This window comes from Takifugu rubripes, chromosome 22 (assembly GCF_901000725.2).
Source record: "Takifugu rubripes chromosome 22, fTakRub1.2, whole genome shotgun sequence".
Lineage (NCBI taxonomy): Eukaryota > Metazoa > Chordata > Actinopteri > Tetraodontiformes > Tetraodontidae > Takifugu > Takifugu rubripes.
The window spans coordinates 8,790,973-8,811,321 of record NC_042306.1 but is presented as its reverse complement, the minus strand read 5'-3'; the positions used below and the strand labels follow the sequence as shown (position 1 = coordinate 8,811,321).

Here is a 20,349-nt window from a genome sequence, read left to right as displayed (position 1 = left end):
GCAGAAAGAACAGCAGTGGTGTGTGTGTGTGTGTGTGTGTGTGTGTGTGAGACCAGAGTGGGCATGCAGACAATCTAAAGAGGGTGTGTGTGTGTGTGTGTGTGTTTGTAAGGGTGAGAGATCTTGACCCAACTAGTCTTCTCACTGCTGACCACATTAATCATGTTGCATTCTGATTGTCTGTGTCTGTGTGTGTCTGTGTGTGTGCGTGTGTGTAAACTTGACTGCACCTATCAATTCAATTTCATTCCTCCCTCTGCTCATTTCTTCCCACTACCAGGACTCAGTAGTGTCTGTGAGGGACTGCTGAGACTCTAATGATGTCCCTCCCACCCCTTTTCCCTTTTTGCTTTTCTGTGTGTGTGTGTGTGTGTGTGTGTGTGTGGGTGGGTGTGTGTGTGTGGGTGGGTGTGTGTGTGTGTGTGGTGGAAAGAAAAGCCAGAGGTGACAGGGTTGGTTATCAACTCTACATTTGCCTTTCAGTTCTCATCCCCTCCCTTCTCTTCTTCCTTCCTTCCTTTATTCTTTTCCAGCATCTCACCCCTGCCTAGATTCCATCCTCCCCAATTCCCACCTCCTCCACACAGCTAGTTTTACCACTCATTTCTATGTGAGGCATCAGCCTAATGGGCCATTGCAGGCCGTCCTTGCACAAACAGTCATGTTACGAGCAATGAGGGAAATGAAGCCGAGGAGGGGGCAGGAAGACAGGTACAGAAAGAGGGATGGAAGCAAGTGAAGAAGGTACAAAACTGAAAGAGACAAAAAAAATTGCTGGATGATTCACACATATTCTGACTGATGAAGTTATGGAGCTGCTACCAATTCAAGGTTTTGTTTAAAAGACTGAACCATGTGATGCTGCGGTGATTAGTAGACAACTCATAGATCAATACTAGCTCATTAGCATCGTGCAGCAATGAACCCAACTAACAGCCAATTATGTCTCCATCTAGTCACAACTGAGAGAATGAAGAGGCACACACACCATGGACATTTCTTCTGTGCTCTGCCAAAGCAACAGATGTCCCCCCCTTTCCTGTCCTCCCCTGCCTCACACTCACACTAGCAAACCGTGCGGTGTCCAAGCATGGATTGCTATGACACAAGGATGTGTGACCATTGATATGTGACCCGCACAGGGCACAATGCTGTCTTTAGCCAACTGTTGTTATACAAGGTTGCAACAGTGCAAAAATTTGATGTCGAGGGAAAAAAAAAGCTTTTTATTTTTCTCTTTCAGCACAATTCCCGCTTTAGCGGGAACCTTCGCCGGGGCACGGTTTGCTAATGTGAGAGCGCCCTGAACCTAAAATACAAGTTTAGCAACAGCAGGAACATCCTGCTCACATTCCAGATTCACACTGCTCATTAAGGCTCTGGCCGGTGTACCACAGTTAGAATCAGCCCAATTAGAGCAGATTTGTTACCTCACTGACTCAATCCATTCCGGTTTTAGCGGGAACCTTTGGAGGCAGATGTTTATTTGAGAGTGATAGTGGAACAAGCAAGACCAACCTTAGCAGATAATAAAATCAAAAGTGCAGGAGGTCTAATTAGCTGCACACATGCTAAATAGACACACAAAGCAGTTGTGGACAACAATTTCCTCAGATATGAGGCAACCAAAACTATGTAAATAGTTTTAGCCCAACAATAATTGATGTCTCACAACAATGGACTGTCTTTGTTGGCAGGAGTGGCAGTGTTATTGAGACTGGCTCTAAGTGCTGTTAGGATGCTAAAAGCACAGGATGAAGGCACTCACAGCAACACACAAGTGTGTGCACATATTCTTAAGAGGGGTGATGAATATTCTTTCATATCCACGATGTATGTCCATCCATTTCAAGCGAAGACAGCTCTACAGTGTGTGCACATTAAAGACAAGAATGCCTCAACTACGCCAAGATTAAAACTACGATCAGCCAGTAGAAGGAGCATTAGAAAAGGTACGATCTCATGTTCAAAAGATGGATAAATCACAGAAAAAAATGGGTATTACTTTGAAGTAAATCCTTCACATGTGCTTTGATGAAACCAAGTATGCTTTGAATTCATGTTGTACATTACTAGAATGTGAACAGGGCCGGGGAATCGCATAGAACATTGGTTCCGTTGTGCTACACAGACCTAATAAACTATAAAAGAATTTCTAACAGGTCAGAAAGTCATATATGAAATAATGTAGAGCAGTAAGCAAGCGGATCAGCTAGACAGTTAGCGTTGGTCTGACTGAAATGACAACAGCTGTCAAAGTTTCGAGGCTCATCACAATTTGCCCGAGGCTGCAGATAAATAAATAAAGCCAGATCTACTCCGGCACAGTGACTTGGGGGCTCTGCCCGAGTAGGTTCCACTCAGCCGTGAAGTCATTAACAGCAGCACAGAGCAATGCTGCATTTACCCTCATGTGTTAACAAAAGAAGGCAAATAATGGAGGCATTTTTTTCTTAGGCCAAATGAGAAAATTAGTTGAATAATTGCACTTGCAGAACTAGAATGTTCCTGTATTTTTAGATGACCAGTGAAAGAAGAACCAAAACAGGGCTTTGCATTTGTGCTAGCCATCATTGCTTTCCTCCCCCACGCTGATCCAAATTTCCCCTCGGGATGGGCTGCACGCCACAGGCACTGGCTTTAGTTTCATAGATATGCCTGAATTCATCTCATATGGGAAGTGTTATGAGATTATAGTAAATGAAAATCAAGCAGAAATGGTGCAGGGGGCCTATAGGTACAACACCCATGGTGAAAATATGACTGGACACACACTGGATCCCAATAAAAGACAGGTGTAGAACAGGGCAATAGACACCAGCACATAGTTGGCCCAACCATTATCGGTGGGGGAATCACTCAGGACTGAGTAGATATGAAACAGCGCTTGTTTTCTTATCTCATCATATGCTGAGATACATGGTACACTCCAATGTTAAACATGTACACGCTAATGTCGGATGAAGTTGAACAATGTTGGCCTGCAAAGCCCAAAGGCTGAAAACACCAGGACAAAACCAGAGATCACGAGTGGAATTACTGATGGAAACAGCTACAATGAATGGTGAGGCATCCTTTCAAAACTTCTTTGAAAAGTTCCAACCTGACAAACCAGTCCGAGCAAAAGTTCTGACGATGCGTTCTCGCTGTTGACGTCCTCTCTGCGAGTGCCGACTGATACGTCAAATTCATGTTAACCCAGAGATGAAAAAGGTCTGCTCAGCTGCCCAGTTTGTGCTGGAAAAACAGCTTTTGTGTTTACTGTACGTGTAGTCAGACACACAGGACACACGATTCAGAGAGGTAAACACCTGCAGCTAATGAAATCATCTCTGCGGCCTCCTAGCCATGATCCAGAGGTCTTTTTCCATTTTAAAGGAAACTTTAGGTTTCTTAGACATAGATGTCAACACCTCAATTGAAGAGCTTCAATTTAAATACAGTGTGATGATTTAAGTGACTTCTCTGAACAATAAAAACACGCAAATGTGATCACAACTTTCCAACCACAGTTTAACGGGCTAAATGTTGAGCCAGTTTTAAGATTTGGATGTAACCTAAAATCTGGCTTTGTTAGGGAAGGAACTAGGCCACATCTGTGTCCTATATCAGGTGCCTGAATGGATGAGCTGACATTTACCAATGCTGAGTTTTTACACCTACAGGCTACTCATATGTACAAGAACAGGAAATGTATTCAACAATGAACTACTGCTTCATTTTTACAGAGCATGTAAATATGCAAACATAAACTATACTCGAGCATGTTGGTATAAGCATGAACCTGTCAATGGTGCCTTCCATTATACCAAAAATACCTGCAGACTCATGATGGAGGTGGAATTTCATCCATTTATCAGTAATTTCACTACTTAGTTGTCAAACCTATGAGGAAAGAAGCAATGCTTTACCTCTTATTTGTTAAAAGTAGTGAGCGAAAACAAGATTTCATAGTAGAAATGCAAGTTGTCATAAAGGCTGACTCTTCTGAACATTTCCATAAATGAGTCTCAGGTCAAAGGGTAACTACTGAATGGACAACAAACCAAGACTCTAGGAATTCTCCACAATGGACCTCAGACAACATGTGATCAGTGATCTTATATGATCAGCACTTATGCAAAGCTCAGATGTTCTGCGCTCTCCTTTGATGAATGGAGCCTTTACCTAATGTCCTCATCTTTCAATGGCTTCATCAAGACCTAACAGGAGAGAAGATTCATTCCATCAGTCTACTTTTTTTTTTCCAGTTGGCAGGTATGAAATCAAATATGCTGGTTAAATGCCGCCAGTTCATCATTTTTGTGCACTGTGGAGCAGCCGAGGACAGTCAAATGTACCGATGTGTGAAAATAAAAATCTTGTGTAAGCCTCCAATTTAAAGAAAACATTGCAATTTTGTTATGTGAATGTGATTTGTGTCCCTTATGTGAGACACAAGTAAAATGCCCCAACTTTATGGAAACACACATGTGGAGTGGGGTTTGCAGCACACACCTGACTCTTTCCATCTTCCCCTGGGCCCCTGCCAAAACCAGTAACTCTTCCTCAACCAGTGGTAGCAACACAGCAGGGAAGACCCAGACAGACACTGAGGCAAAGTATATAAAGGTCTTGACAGGCAGAAAGCAGGTGCCTGGTCAGATGGAAGCATGGATTGAAGGATTGAAGAGTAAAAAGAGAATGAATGATGAAAACTGAGCTACATCCTTATGAGACTTGATCTTCTTTAAGGTGAAGCCAGAAGACCAGAATCACAGCAGAGACGCGAGCTAATCCATGCTAACTGAGCCAGGACATCCAACATCTGGGGGATCACTGGTGAGGCCACCCACTTTCCAAACTAGGAACATATACACGATCACTAAATGACAATATCCTCACTAACTGCCTGTTGATTAAAAACAGGTTAAAACCGATAAAACATCGATTGAAATCCATCAATCTGATCAGAGTGATAGAAGGAAAACCACAAAAGTGACATCTGATATGACAAGAATAACACAGCTGCCAATGAAAGCGAGACAACGCTAACATAGCAGCCAGTTTAGGTCCAACAAGACTAACGTAGCGGCCATTGTATATGAGAAAAGGCTAACGTAGCAGCCAGTTTAGGTCCAACAAGACTAACGTAGCGGCCATTGTATATGAGAAAAGGCTAACGTAGCAGCCAGTTTAGGTCCAACAAGACTAACGTAGCGGCCATTGTATATGAGAAAAGGCTAACGTAGCAGCCAGTTTAAGACCATTAAGGCTAATGTAGGGGCCAGTTTAAGTCCGACAAGGCTAACATAGCTGCCAGTGTATATGAGAAAAGGCTAACGTAGCGGCCAGTTTTAGCAGCATTTGTAACATATGGGGAGTTGAATTAACCAGCCCGATGGTGTTTTCCTCCCACTGACTGACTGTCCTATACAGTCTAATCCTGTTCAACCACATACTGGCTTTGTCAGAGTCACTGATGCTTCAAAGGGCGTCGGGGACCCATTACAGCTTTATGTAACGTTGCAGGGACGAGGCCATGCACACATATACACACAACCCCCTCTCTCCACCTCCCTTCTGTGAACAAGGGGTTTTTCTACAGCTGGGTAACAAAGCATGACCCAATAATCCCAAAGCTTGACTCAAAGCTTAAGGAACCCCACTTCCCTCCCTCCTCTAATATCCCTTCCTCCAGCTCTCTGAGGACTTTATAAGGGTCTGGAAAGGGGGCTTCTGGGTATACGCATGTATCTGGCATACATGTGGGGGTCGGCACATGTAGCTTTAATTATTCTAATTATGACTTCCAGCAAGACGTAGATTAATATGAACACATGTGCCAATGAGTTGCTGATGAGCTGTATCTTTTAAACCCATCAGGATTACCATAAACCAACGGACAAAGACAAGCGGAGGACATTTAAGGGACAGACTGGGAAACTTGTAGGTCTGAAATAAACAGAGCTTTTCAAAGGTACATGTGACCAGTTTGCACTTTACCAATCTATTATGACTACGTGCTCGGCGTGTTGTTATTTTTAGACCAATCATCACCAGTTAACAGTACACTCCAGTTCGATGTCCTTTCAAAAATATTTCCCTTTAAAAAGATTCCAGGCTTTCCAAGGGCTGGCAACAACTGTCCTGGGCTGACATGGACCATACTCTGACCCTCCCACAGGAGACAGTTTTTCCTGGATGCGTTTCCTAATCGTCACAAAGACAAATAAAGCATTTTAAAACTTTAGGGACCCCATCTCCATCATTGCAAAGTCTCCAGATGCACATGAGTTCAGATGCTAAGCTACTGCTGAACTTGTGATAGCTGTGAGGAAGACCGGAACGAAAATAAATCCCACGATAAACAGGGCTCTGAGCTCACCACTCGAGCCCGATTTGTCATTTTATGAATAAAATGTGGACTTGTGTAGAGTCAGAGTCTAAATTTGATTGTAATTTGTAATCTCTGCCATCACTCACCTTCTGTATTTGACATTTACCTTCAGTCGTATTTACAGATATACTTAACCTGAAAAAACACATGTATTCTCCATTTTAAACTGCTCATTTCCCACAAAGTTCCTGTTACAAACAGCATGAGGCATTTCCACCACCACAACTTGAAATTCCATTCATCCTGTGCTGTGTGTCAGGTGAAAGCAGACTGTCATTTACAGGCGCGTAATGTGATCCTTAATGACAGCATTGTGCCTGGGCCAACTAAGATACCAACCACGACACACAACTACACACTTCCATGACTACAATAACTGGTTCCCAGAGTCGGCACAGCGAGCAGCCAGCCAAATCTTATCTTGTTTTCACAGAGTGATCCTGTGTTTTGTTGACTGAAAGACAAAACCCGTACCTGCAGCAACTGACCTTGAAGAGAGGGAGGCTGAAACTGATTGGCCAGCGGGGTCTGCAAGTGTTTTCTCTCAGGTGGGTGCATTAAAAGTTTAAAGATCAACCCAAGTTTGGAACTCACAGGAGCTTCTCCAGTTACAAAATATGCACAGTGGTTAAAAGCGACAGCCAGTTGACGGTTCTGCTCAGGATGATCTGACAAACACGATCAAATGCATCAACCTGACTCTCGAGCTTCTAAAGCTGCAGGCTAACAGATCTCCACGAGAACAAATGCAGTTTCATATTCATGTCTCCGGTTTCCTTCAGTTAAAGGCCAGAATCAATGAGCATTTACAAGATGCAATTAGATCCAGCAGTCACAGTTTTCAGCATCCCCCTGGATACCTCAGAGCAACATGAAACCCAGACAAGCCTGAGTGGCTCCTGCACCATATGGTCTAAAAAAAAAACCTCCCAGAAACCATAAAAAAGCCTTTTTTTGGCGAGTCATCGGTCTGATCTCAGCCCTTCCAGTCGTGTCTGTGCTCATTTGGTGTCTGTGTGGAGGCGAGGGTACAGATCTAATGAGACTGGGGGAGCTGGAGCTGTGCGGAACGGCCCTTTGTTTGCCAACAGCCTCTCTGCAGCGCTGGAAATGCGAGACGCTTATCGATCATTTCAACTGGAGCCTTTTGTGTCGAACCGAAAGAAGCTGCGGGCCAGCGCGCTCACAAAATGCAGTTTCGTCTTATTAAAAACCCAACACATGCCTGAACTTTAATCAGGTTTCAGACACACACGCACTCGCAGCTCCTTTCCAACGTTGGCGACAGCGCTCTTTGTCCGGTCTGACCAGCGGCAAATAAACACAAAACTCGGGGGATTTTTTCGGATTACCGTGGGATTAATCATATTAAGAGACCCAATAACCGCCTTTGTTCCCTGCCTAATCCACCCTCTGCCGAGTGCGAGTTGTGGATAACGACTTTTTCAACGTGGTATTGGCAGAAACAAAAATGAAGCCGTGACGCCGCGTTCGCTGCTTTTGTATCCGCGTCTGTCAACACTCCTCCGCGCCTCCCCCTCCGCCTCCGCCGGGGCTCCTGCAGCCGACCGCCGGCCAGCAAGGACGGGAGGTAAAGGGGGGGGGGAGTGCTAAAACACCAGCCGCCCACCACCAGAAAACTGATATAGCGAGTGGGTCGAGGTTGAGGGAAAGAGGGGGCAGATTCGTGGTCGCCAGCGGTAACAGCAGCCACAATAGCAGCCCTTTAATTTTTCAACAGAGCCACGGCGCGACCTTATTTCGCTTCCATTTCTTTAAAAGGCCGCTAAAAGCTGTGTCAACACATTCCTCCGTGCGTGTCTACTAAAGTGGAGAAGAGGCAGCCGGGTGCGGGGATATTTGCGGGGACAGAAACGCTTCGCATACTTTCCAGGGTGGCAAGGAAAACTTCCTCAGCGCAGCTTCGGGAATGTCCAGCAGCACTTCCAAACGTTCCGGGACCTTTAAACCCTAAAGCTTCGACTCGCATATATTCCACTTACCGACTTGTAAAACGTTTTCCACGCAGCCGGTCTCCAGTAGTCTGATACCGCGGCGAAAAGGCAGCCCGTCTCCCGTCCCCACAGCTCCCGTTACCGCCGCGGTAGTCGTCGTACCTGCCGAAGAACCTCCGCCACCGGTGGCGTTTGTAGCTCCGGACCCAGCGCCCCCAGCCCCACCGGAAGCCGCCACCGGGCCGTCCTCGCCGGCGACTCGGCATTGAAACGAAGAGTACATGCATATTTCCTTTTCATTACGGGGAAAAGACCAATAGACGATGCGGCGCTGTACGGGCTCCGGGATCCGCTCGAAGCGCTCTTCCACTCTCTCGAAGGCCCACTTCTCCGCTACTGCTTTAGCGGCACAGTCCAGCAGAGACTCGGGGGAGCGATACCGGGAGCTGCCCCCCGGCCCTGGACCGCGGGGAGCGGGGCGCAGGCAGGGTCGTTTGCTGGCCGTTGGTTGGGAGAGGAGAGGATGTGGATGTTCTCTGCGTCCTTCCGCCATGGCGAGCCGATCTACACTGACGAGACGGCCGAGAGCAGACACCGAGCAGGAAGTACACGCACACACACACGCGCGCGCGCTCACTGAGTCATACTCACTGGAATGTTTAACAAGACTTCCGAAGACGCTTTTCAAAATAAAAAGGCAATATTTTCCTCATTTGCGTGATTAACTCATAAAAGCTTTAGAGAACAATAAATACCAACAAATTATCCTAATATTAGAATATTTACACCATTCACTGACAACCAGGCAGATTCTTAAAAAATAATGAGCTGCTTTTGTTTTATATTTGTTCTTTGATTCAATTTCCTTTGTAGCGTTTGATGATTGCAGGAAGGTGGAAATGCGATGCCACATCTAAAAGATGTTTAAATTTAAATTTATTTTATTGGCATATCTACAGGCAAGCATGTGTTCACAAAGGATCCAAATTTGAATTGATCTATATACTGCATTTTACAGCTGGCAAGTCACACTTAAAATTCATCCATCCCATTAAATTCACCAAGCATAATTTCCAATTCAATCTGTTCAAAACAAACTTATTTAAATAAAATTAAGCAGTTTTAAACCTGCTGTATGCATTGGTTGATTTTAGGCATGTAGCATAAATAATTTTTAAAGACTTTTATTTTTAAGACGCTATTTTTCGATTTCCCGTCTGTTACACTACCATTCGAGTGACTTGATACATAGAGGAGAGAGCAGCGGTATTAATGGGAGCTCCAGGATGTGACACATGACCGATCAACACAATAACAACACACTTTAGCCCCTGATCACCATGACAGCCACCATTTTATCTACTGGTATTAATGGGAATTTATGCCTTCCCAATCAAGACAAATCCAGAGTAGATAATATTTGTGTAAGTAGGTAAACCCAGTAGAAATACTAAACAACACTTAAATCAATAATAAATACGCTAAATAGTCATTTTACATTTAAATTCAATGATTAAATGTAAAATGAGTCTTTAGAATTTACTCCCCCCCCCCCCCCCCCCCCCCACCCCATGGTTTAATTATCCAATTTACACTAATGTGATAGAAAAGCCAAAAATCTCCTCATGAATAACAAAGTTTGTGTTTCACTAATTCAATTCTCACCATTATGTTTCACATACATATGAATGACAGCGGGTCATCCAATACACATTCATTTGAATACATGCAGCATGAGTTGAGTGAGTTTCACAGAAGAGGACAAAATGGATGTTAATTCAGACTTTCACAAGAAAATTGGGCTTTATTATTTAAGGCAACAAAATGGCTGCCAGAGTAATGAAGGAACACCGAAGTTTGAATAAACACAAACGTTTTCAAATGTAAAACTTCTTTATTTTGTGATATAAATGTGATATATGTGAGACACACAAACACACACACACACACACACACACACACACACACACACACACACACACACACACACACACACACATACATACATACATACATACAAACATAAGACAAACTCGGGGCTACTTTTGAAAGACGGACTACAGTAATACAGCACATCATGGTGTGTGGCTGGGGCCCAAGTAAGGTATTTTGGGAGCCCAGGTTGTTCTGAAAGTGACCTTCAGCTTTGTTAGGTCTCTCATCTTCAACAAAGATTGCCCCTGTGGTTCTGGTCCTGCTGGAATATGAAAGCAGCATATTCGTAAAACTGCTTGGAGAAGGAAGCAAAAAGTGCTCAACAATCCTTCTTGAAGAGGCTGCGCTGATTGCAGACCTGATAAAAAAGTGCACCAACACCAATAGATGACACGACTACAAACCATCGCTGACTGAACACTTCAGGTTGGAGCTCCACCAGCTATGCCTCTGAGCTTCTCCACTCTTCCTCCAGACTCTGCTACCACGATTTCCTATTTGTCCTCAACCCAGATGAGACTGCTCTGACGTTATATCTGCTTGACACCTGGATCCAGGTCCTGTATTCTCTTGAACCTCTAACTCCAGCTGCAGTCTACTCTTGGTTAAGTGTCTCCATTTTCTTCAATGATCTTATCTTATCTATCCTATCTAGGCTGTGAAAAGGCAAAAAAAACAATACCATTAATAACCAGTAAAATATCTTCTGAAGGAATTTGACTTCAGAATTTAAAGAGAACATTTTCTCTAAACTTTGTGGGACACTGTGGAAACATTCAATGAGCATCACAACATCCAAATCTATGTCTCGGGTTTTCTCTCACATCCTCTGAAAACTGCTCTTTGGCGTGCAATTACACTGAACAATAGGCCAGCGCAGGATGAAACCTGTTACCATGGAAATGATTATGATAGATTTGTGGATAGACAGAGTGTAATTGGAAAAAGATTGATGGTTGACAGGGTGAGGCAGAGAGATAGGAAAGGTTGGAAAGAGAGAGAGATAAATTACCAAAGCAGCAGTGGGAGGAGAGACAGCCCCATTAAAGCCTATCTTTCTGGGATTTACAATTACATAATGATGCATCCTCTACCTCATCAAGTCAATTGGCAGTTGCTCCTTTTGGCTCCAGTAGTCACTCCCTTTCCTCACTTTCCTTTCTTTGTCTCAAACAATGGGAAGTAAAGTCTTCTTTAAATCTTGGATTGCTCCTTTTCCAGTTGCAAATGCAAGAATCAAGCCCTGCACGTACAACGTTCCCTTCAGAATGTTATTTTTCTATTAATCGTGAACTAAAGCATTAATGACAGCACCTGGACTGTAACTCACACACAGTAATGTCTTTTATGCCTTTGAGCAGTTTGCTTTGCTCCGTACTGAGGATCAAGCTCTCCTCACCAGTTGACTGGTTCTTTGTTAATAGGACCAGGTGTAGTTACTGTATTTGCATTTCGCTGTCTCACAGCCCATCTAGATACGAGTTCAAGACTAAACTTATTATCATATTTCTAAACCCAGTGGTCGTATGCAGTGGCTGAATTTGTGCAGTGAGCTGAATAAAGCTGGCAAAAACAGAAATTCTAGCTGGGTACAGTTTATTATAGAGAGCAGAGTTGCCACTGGTCACAGCACCATTCTGGTTAAACCGGTTTGTTTCCTCCTATATCAGAGTCATTGACAGTGATTCTTTTGTTTCAAACATGGAAAACATTTAATGGAAACATTTAATAGGTACTATATCAATCCATTGGAGAGGAGAGTCTTATCGTCATCGTTGTGCCTGTGGTTAGATTTCATCAAAATTGGAGAATTTTTGGCTAATTACGTCTGATCAAATGATTATGAAAAGACCGAAGGAAGTGCTGACTTTACTGCTGCATAAGCCAGATCATCATCTCCTCCTGACCTAGAGGAGCAGCTCCTTTCTGATATAAATCATGAACCACTCTAAAAAGGATGATGTCATGTTTTAACACCAATATATAACGCTGCACGATATATTTTTACTTGTTCTGGAAGATAACTAATTGCTTTATAAAATGTACTGAAGTGTTCTTGTTTGTTTCCTTTATAGCTAATACAGTTGAACCCCCTCCAAAAATATATATAAAATAAAATAAATAACATGACACATGTTACTGCTGGTCAAATACTTACACTACAAGAAATTAAAAATAAGACACTATAAATCGCAACCTGGATTTAACTAAGCAAATCGGTAAGAGCCTCCTATTGGATAATTGCTGCATGGGCAGTTTGAACTGGCAAGAACAGTTCAACACAATATTAAAAACCAGAAGGATAGTGGGGCGCCATCGTCTTTCACGATCAATGATCAGTTAAATGTGCTAAAATTGTAGTATAGCAACAGTAGAACTCAGGGCAATGTTCAATCGTGAAGTAAGTAGTAAGAGCATTCCCATGTGAAGGGAACTCAAGGGATTGGGACTGAACAGCTGTGTAGCCTTAAGAAAACTACTAATTAGTGAAGACAAAAAGGGCTCCAGTTTGCTAGAGAGAATAAAGATTCTGGACTCTGTAGCAAGAGTCCAGAATGTTTAGGAGTGCAGAATCTAGAGCAACATGAGTGTAGATTCACCCTGTTACAGAGAGATGGGTGGATCAGAGGAAGACCAGAGTACAGTAGATGAAGTGATGCACCCATCATGCTTGGTGCCTACTGCACAAACCTGTGGTGGCAGTGCTCCGATCTGGGGTTGCTGCAGTCAGTCAGGTTCAGGTTCAGGTTCAGAAACATTATGATCGTTACATCTGATTGATCAGAGTGTGAGAGTGGTTCCGGAAGCATGAGACATGATTTTTCACACATGGACTGATGAACCTTTAAAGCTTTAATTCATCATTGTATACCACCATGCTTGATCATTGGCCTAATTCAAGAAGCAAGCACTTAATTGATTGTACATTTGTGTAACGGAATGGGAAGGCTAACCTTGCTGCGTGTCTTCACCAATAATGAATTCTGATTGGCAGGTTTGAGTCACCTTTACCTCAACAGAAACACTGCAATTGTTTAAACAGTAAATCACAACCGCAGTGTATCTGCAGTACTGTAATGGATTATAGAGTACATCTGACCCATTCACTCTACACTTACAAACATTAAAGTAGAGGTCCCCACGCTCTCCTCTTTGCTTTCAGTGGCTGTTGCCAGTATGCTTGTCGAGTCGTTTCCTGCAAGGCTTCCATTAACGGAGTACCAGCTGCAGTCAAAAAGACAAAAAACTAATATGAAAAGAGACGGAGCTGACAAAAAATGAAGACAATAGAGTAGGAAATTGTCAATGTCGACTAAACAAATAAAAATCAGGAGTGTCAACATGCTGACAAAATAATCGTTATAGGACCGTTTCATTGGAGACAAACTGAATATGGATCGGTCAGAAACGAACCAACCGTTTAAAAGATTCAAATGATAGAATAGAATACATTACAAAGCTTTATGCTAAACCCTCCAAAAATAAGGAATACAGTCAGTCCGCAAGAAGAGGAGAAAAACCTCTGGCTTACTCATACTTGTATATTAGCAGGTCTAATTGCTCAGTTGGAATGTAACTATTCAACTCGTATTTGCAAGGTAGTGTCGCAATAAAGCACGAGTCTGCAGATTTGCCTCTGTTCGATCCACTACAAACTAAAACTGAGTTGTAGTGGCTCTTCTGGCTTTTCTTTCTACAAGAGTCCTCTTGGACCAGGTGTGTAGAGCCAACCATGCTCACCAGTCTTCTCCATCTAGTCAGTCCCGATTAAGGGGCAAGGTGATGGACCTGTTCTAGAGACACATTACATTGTTTGAGGTCTTAAGTTAAGATGTCAAGGAGGGCGTGAAGGGTGCCTTTGGGATGTCATCAGCCGGCATATCAGGGCTCCAAATCCAGGGTGGTCCGTATTGGATAACCCAGGGGCAGTGGGGTATCGTGACCATACCACCTGTGGTGCCGCATTGCTGTTTGTAGAGTTCACTCTAATATAATAATGTGCTGAAACCAGTTCACCAGCCACCTGATCCAGGGTTTCCTAAAGTAGTATAGAGGGCAGAGCCTTCAGCTGTCAGGCTGACCCAATTGTTTAAAACAAGCTTATAATTGAGGAAAACACATAACTGCTCTGAGCAGCGCTGCTGTGGGCCCAGAGTGCTGAGTTCAACTACAATGCACCTGCACCTCTTCCCCCTTTCTACACTCCCTCTACCCTTAAAATTCATCTATATATTCATATTACCGCTGGAGCCTTGCATTCTCAAATCTTGCTGATCCAGAATATGGTCCATCAAGAGCTATAGGTCTGGTGGCTCAGCGTTCTATATGAGGACACCTGGAGATGCAGCTGGGCCAATGGACCTCTTTTCTATTAGCAGTAACACTTCCATAAAAATTATACACTACAACCCCTACAACTCTAAATATAATGAAAATAGATACTGACGTCAGTGTTGATGCTCTCTGTTTATATGGCATCTACTGCACATCAGTCTGTCCCAGAGAGAGAGAGATCCTTCATCTGTGGCTCTCCTGTCTAAGAACATAGGGGGTCTCAACTGTGCACATTGTAAAGCCCTCCAAGGCAAACAGCATTTGTCTTTCTTTTTTCTTTTTTTTTTTTGCTCTACATAAATTTTAATTGGTATGACTTGATTTGATGGCTCTGATGTGGCAGCCATCCAGGCTGGCTGCCAGGGTGTTGTTCAGGGGCCAGGTTTCAGCACCATAAAGGAGGACTGCTATGACATAGAATAGAATAGAATAGAATAGAATAATTTATTGTCACACACGTACAATGGCACAGCTCAGCATCTCTCTCACATGCAATAGGAAAAAAAATGAAAAAATAGATGCAAACAACATATAGATATGAAAGATATAAACATGAACAAGATATGAAAGATAGTAACATATTAAATACCTGTACCTGCGGTTATTTAGAGAAATTAGAGGTGCCTTTATTTGTACAATGCTAGTGTGTATTGTCCGCCAAGGCGGTTATCTGACAGGTTATGTTTGTCTGTCTGTCCATCTGTCTGAGTTCAAGCTAAATATTGCCACTAAATATATGACAGGTATGTATGATATGCATGTAGTGCCACTTATTGTGACATTACATTACATAATGTGGTTTTAAAGAATTTTTATTTCTTTGTTTGATTATTCTTTATTACATTTTTAACTAGTTGTAGAAAACAGCTCGTGTCATTTTGTGGTCAGATAAAATGCTCGTAACTTATTCAATAAATTATCAATATCTGATAATCCATCAAGTGTCTCAACGATGTTTTGTAATTTTCACTTTTACAACCTCTTTAGATTTTTGCAGAAATTAGAAAGTATTCAATGCTGTGAGATTGTGTGGGTGATCTAACTAAGATCAGAGCAGCCTGACACAGAAGTGAGGATTAAGACTGAAGAGCAATCTAGCTGTAAACTGGCCAGACATGAGTGTGTGTACGCACGCATGTGTGTGTACGCGCGTGCGTGTGTGTGTGTGTATGAGACAGAGCGAGAGAGAGAGAGAGAGAGAGAGAGAGAGAAACTGACTGATGGAGCGGATGTGTGTTGTCACCTAATCATGAATCACCCCATCTATGGCCAACTCAAAAGTGTGTCATTTGTGCTTGAAGAGGCTCCCTTTCCAGTTCACTCACACACACACACACACACACACACACACACACACACACACACACACACACACACACACACACAGCTGATGAGATGTTTTGTGGAGAAGTCCTCAGCAGAGGTGGCACAAGCCTTTTAGCAGCTACTTATGACCCTTCCCCAACAATACACACTCACTCTGGGCCTCCTGCAGTCGACTTTGTCCCTCCCTCCGTCTGTATTCAAAGGTTGATTTCTTTTCATCAAGGCTCTCTCCTTTTCTCTTTTCCACCTTTCTACCCTGCTGGACGCTCTTGTTTGCATCAGATTCAATCCCTCCTTCCCATCATGGCTCCTCTCTTTCACTCTGCTCGCCATCCTCACATCTCTGTCTTTTGTCCATTATCTCCTCTCCTGCCTTTCTCTTCTTGCTCTGTACTCCATTCTTTCAATATTTGTCTCCACACTTTATCTCTTCTCTAGTCTCCTCTCGTTATGGATCTCTTGTCTACTTGCTCTCTTCTTCTGTGACCTCTCACCCTCCATTTTTCCTTCACCTTTCTCTCTCTCCCCTCTCTTTCCAGGCATCGGTGCTTTGTGGAGACTCAGAGAAGGAAGAAAGGACAGCAAATAAAAGGGTAAAGGCACATGTGGAAGGCATGAAAAGACATTATTATATAATAACAGACTGGTCATAATGGGAACAAAGTGATGAAGAGAACATGAGCAAAGTCAAAACAGGGGAGCAAGGTTTTCTCTTGTGTTTGGTTCTGAGTCTGGCTTTGAGCCTGAATGCATTGGCTTGATTGAACAGTATACTCACGCATATCACTATTTACAACCTGTCAAGGAAACACCTTTTGTCTTCTTGGAGCTGAAATGTCACTTAGTGATCAAATAAATTAATGGAACACTTGATGAGTCATCACAAGATTTATTCAATTCATTAAAAGGGAAAAAAGGTGCATGGTGTTTTCAACAGTGTCTGCTCCATGTTTTATTTGAAATTGCATTTATTGTTCAGTAACTATAAGAATGTACCTGTCTCTTTTCTCCCCTTTCTGCTCCCTCTCTCCACATAAACCTGTTTTTTTTCCTGCCCATTTTGGTCTCCGTATGGGCTCATAGGGCCTGATTGGAGAGTACGAGTGTATGTGATAGCTGAAATAGTGATAGTGTGTGATTTCTGTGTGAGTGTGTGCGTGTGTGGGAGAGAGACAGAGAGACAGAGAGAGAGAGGGAGGGAGAGAGGAGAAAGTGAGGAAGAGAGATAATTTCACACCCTACAGCCTACTGTCTCATCAGCTACCACATTGTCCAAATGGTTCTCTCAACTTGAGCATAGTTTTCATCCGTGTGTGTGTGTGTGTGTATGTGCGTGTGTGTGTGTATGTGTGTGTGTGAAGGAGAGAACTACACAATCAAGTTTTTGCTTGATTGAGTATGTGTGTTTCCTGCCTTCTTATTTGCATATTCAAACAGGATTAAGTGTATTGAGAGAATCGGCAATAAACAGCCTTTTGACAGGAGACAAATACAGCAGATTAGCATTTCAGATCAGATAACATCAAGAATAGAAGCTCACCCCATTAATGTCTTTGTTCTCTCTCTCGCTCCCCTGTCTCCCTCTCTCTGCTAGTGTCAAATACAATGAGGCATGTAAAATGGTATAAAAAAATTAAATCAAATTTCTCATTTGAACAACAGTCCAGATCAGAACAGTGGCTGACTTGAAGCCTAATAAGATCCATCCAGTTTGTCCCATGCCTCAGACAAATACAAAAACAGGAAAGGCTGCTTCTAAAATCTGATTTCTTCTTGATTTCAAATGCTTCTATGTTGAGTGATCACATGATATTTCTAAATAGCAGCGAACTCTGCATCCTCACCTTGCTCACCTCTCTTTTCCCTCTCATACTCCACATGCATCTGCATTGCCCTGAGCCATAATTTCACCACTCATGGCCTCCGCGCCATCTCAATGGTGCACTCCATCATCTGCACCATCATCCAGCCCCCCTCCCCCACTCTCTTCACCATCATCCCAACATATTAACGCAAATGCTTAATCCATTGTTTAATCCTGAGTCTATCCATTTTGTTTATGTGTGATGGGAGTAGTCCATGGTTCCGGTCCACCGCACACAATAATGGAATCCTGGGTTCTGCTCTGCGACCCCCTTCTACATACATTCACGCATGAAAACCTCCCACACGAGTCCACGGTGTGATGGATGCAACAGCAGATGCCGCCTCCATCAGAAGATGTGCCATTTTTGCGATACTAATCACTTTTTTAGCCCAGGAACTGTGATCTGAATGTAGTTTGAGGGTTTTTTCCTCTTCAATAGCGAAGTTTACAGATTATACAACAAAAAACCAAAACCACAGTAGCTAAAGCAGACAACAAAGATGGTTTTCTGAATACTCTGTTTAGAGTCTGTTCATTGTTTCAACCAATATGCAAACTATTCATCTCAGCATTTGATTTGGAAGGCCCCAACTGCCTTTTTTTAATTTTTATAAATGAGCTTGTGTGTGTGTGTAGGTGTGTAGGTGTGTGTTTACAGAGGTGTTTGCGATTGGAGTTGTGATCATTATCCACAACCAGAGCAGTAAACAAACTTAATTCAATCAGGCCCAACTGTGAAATTGTGTTTAAGTGTTTCTCTTTCTTGTGTCAACAATGGATGAATAAATGTGATGTGACAGGCAGGGGTTGGGGTGGGGGGGGGGGGGGGGGGGGGGGTGATCAGATGAAAAGTGCAGGCTGTCAGCTCCGGTCTCTTATTATTGCAATGAGAAGATGAGCCTCCTGAACTCTGAAAACGCGTGTGTGTTGTTTGTGTTATATAGCTCAAACTGCTGGTGGAACTGATTTGTGATTTCGTGTAGCTGCACATTTTTCCCCCACACCTGTATGTCATCTTTTAGGCAATCATCAGTTTGCCCTTTGGCAATTTATGAATACACAATTTTTTATCACAGTTTTTATAGCATCAAATATGTAGATGTTTTTGCTCTTCCATAGAGTTACATTTACTGCTGATGCACCAGATTGGTTAATTAGATGACTCCAACAGAAGATCCCACTTACAGATGCAGGAATTGATTAGCGGCAGGTGCAGAACTTATTAAACAGAACCAATAAGCCTCTCGACAAAGTGAGAAAGTAAACACTGTACACCTCTTTAGAATAAAGATCTTCCCATAGGAAGAAAAACAAGATTAACAAAATCAAAATCATTCCTAATGGAGGTAGAAAAAAATACTATTAACCTATGAACCGAAAAGGCTCCAGGCCAGAGGACAACCAGAATCAATAGAATCAAAAGAGGCATGGAACGGGATGGAACTCTATCTCAGAATAATAATCACTCACAAAGGACGCAAACACGCCGTGGAAATTTAGGTTAGTTATGATCCTAAAGCCCAAAACTCACAAACAATTCACTCACAAAGAGGTAAAGAGGACTCTAACAAATGCAGCCTTAACAGGCACAGTTGCATCTTGAGACATATCTATACACATGAGTCAGCCAGACAGGTGACAGAAGTGACCTGAAACAAGAGGAGTGTTACCTTTCAAAATAAAACAGGAAGTCATAGTTAGAATGCATGCATATCACCCCTCCCACCAAAAAAAAAGTTAAAGGTTACATCCTTGTGACACATGACAAAAAAGTTCTCAAAAATGTCAAAAAATGTACTCATGTGCATCTTATCTACAGCTGCTTGTACAGTATATAAGATTCAACATGGTCAAGCTCCTCCCGCTTAACAACTATAAAGCAGACATCTACCAAGTTGCACACCCGGGCTATCTTGAGAGGATAGCATCAGGAGATCTCTGGACATTTTCAACAGGAGCATCTCACTTGTGGAACATTTTCCTATTTATAATCAGAAAGGGTGGCATATATCACATTTAACATGTCTGAAATCTTCACTAATTGGAAATCAAGTATGCAAACATGTGCTTTTACCTATGTTTTTAAGTAAATATGTTTTTACTGTTTTAGTATAATTTTTATTATTTTAATAAATATCCTTATTTAATGGATTTGGCTCATTGGCATCAGTTTCTGTTCACTGTCCCTGTAAATCTAAAGTGAATAAAATGATAAATAAAAAACATCACCAATGTACTGTTAAAATCATCCCTTTTCTACACATGGCCTCTAAAACTGACCGTAAAAGGCTTCTGATGATCACAATCATTGAAAAATGTAATTAATTGAATTCCTGATAACTTTATCAAGATTAGTTACACAAAGATTGTGGGGTGTAATTTGATTCAGTTGACAAATAACATGTCATCTAATGCTATTAGCTTTGAGCATGCAGCGCGGGTCTTAAACAAACCCTTTTATCAGATATTAAAACAAGTCAACAATGGCACCACTATTATCAGATGAAATCATTTATTTTATGACTTTGCCTTTTTAAATAGTGTTAATCAAG

The 20,349-nt window shown here is 42.5% G+C and overlaps 1 protein-coding gene across 2 annotated transcripts in view; it reads right to left on the bottom strand.

The window, feature by feature from the left end:
* The window catches only part of zswim5 (zinc finger, SWIM-type containing 5), a 39,071-nt gene extending 30,112 nt beyond the window's left edge, over window positions 1-8,959 (bottom strand). The window contains exon 1 of one of the 2 annotated variants that reach the window (XM_029830810.1): window positions 8,383-8,959. In XM_029830810.1, the coding sequence (XP_029686670.1) occupies window positions 8,383-8,887 (505 nt within the window). In that variant the 5' untranslated portion in view covers window positions 8,888-8,959. The remainder of the gene's footprint in view (window positions 1-8,382) is intronic. The other variant, XM_003975537.3, reaches the window with a different exon arrangement.
* Window positions 8,960-20,349: the final 11,390 nt, after the last annotated feature.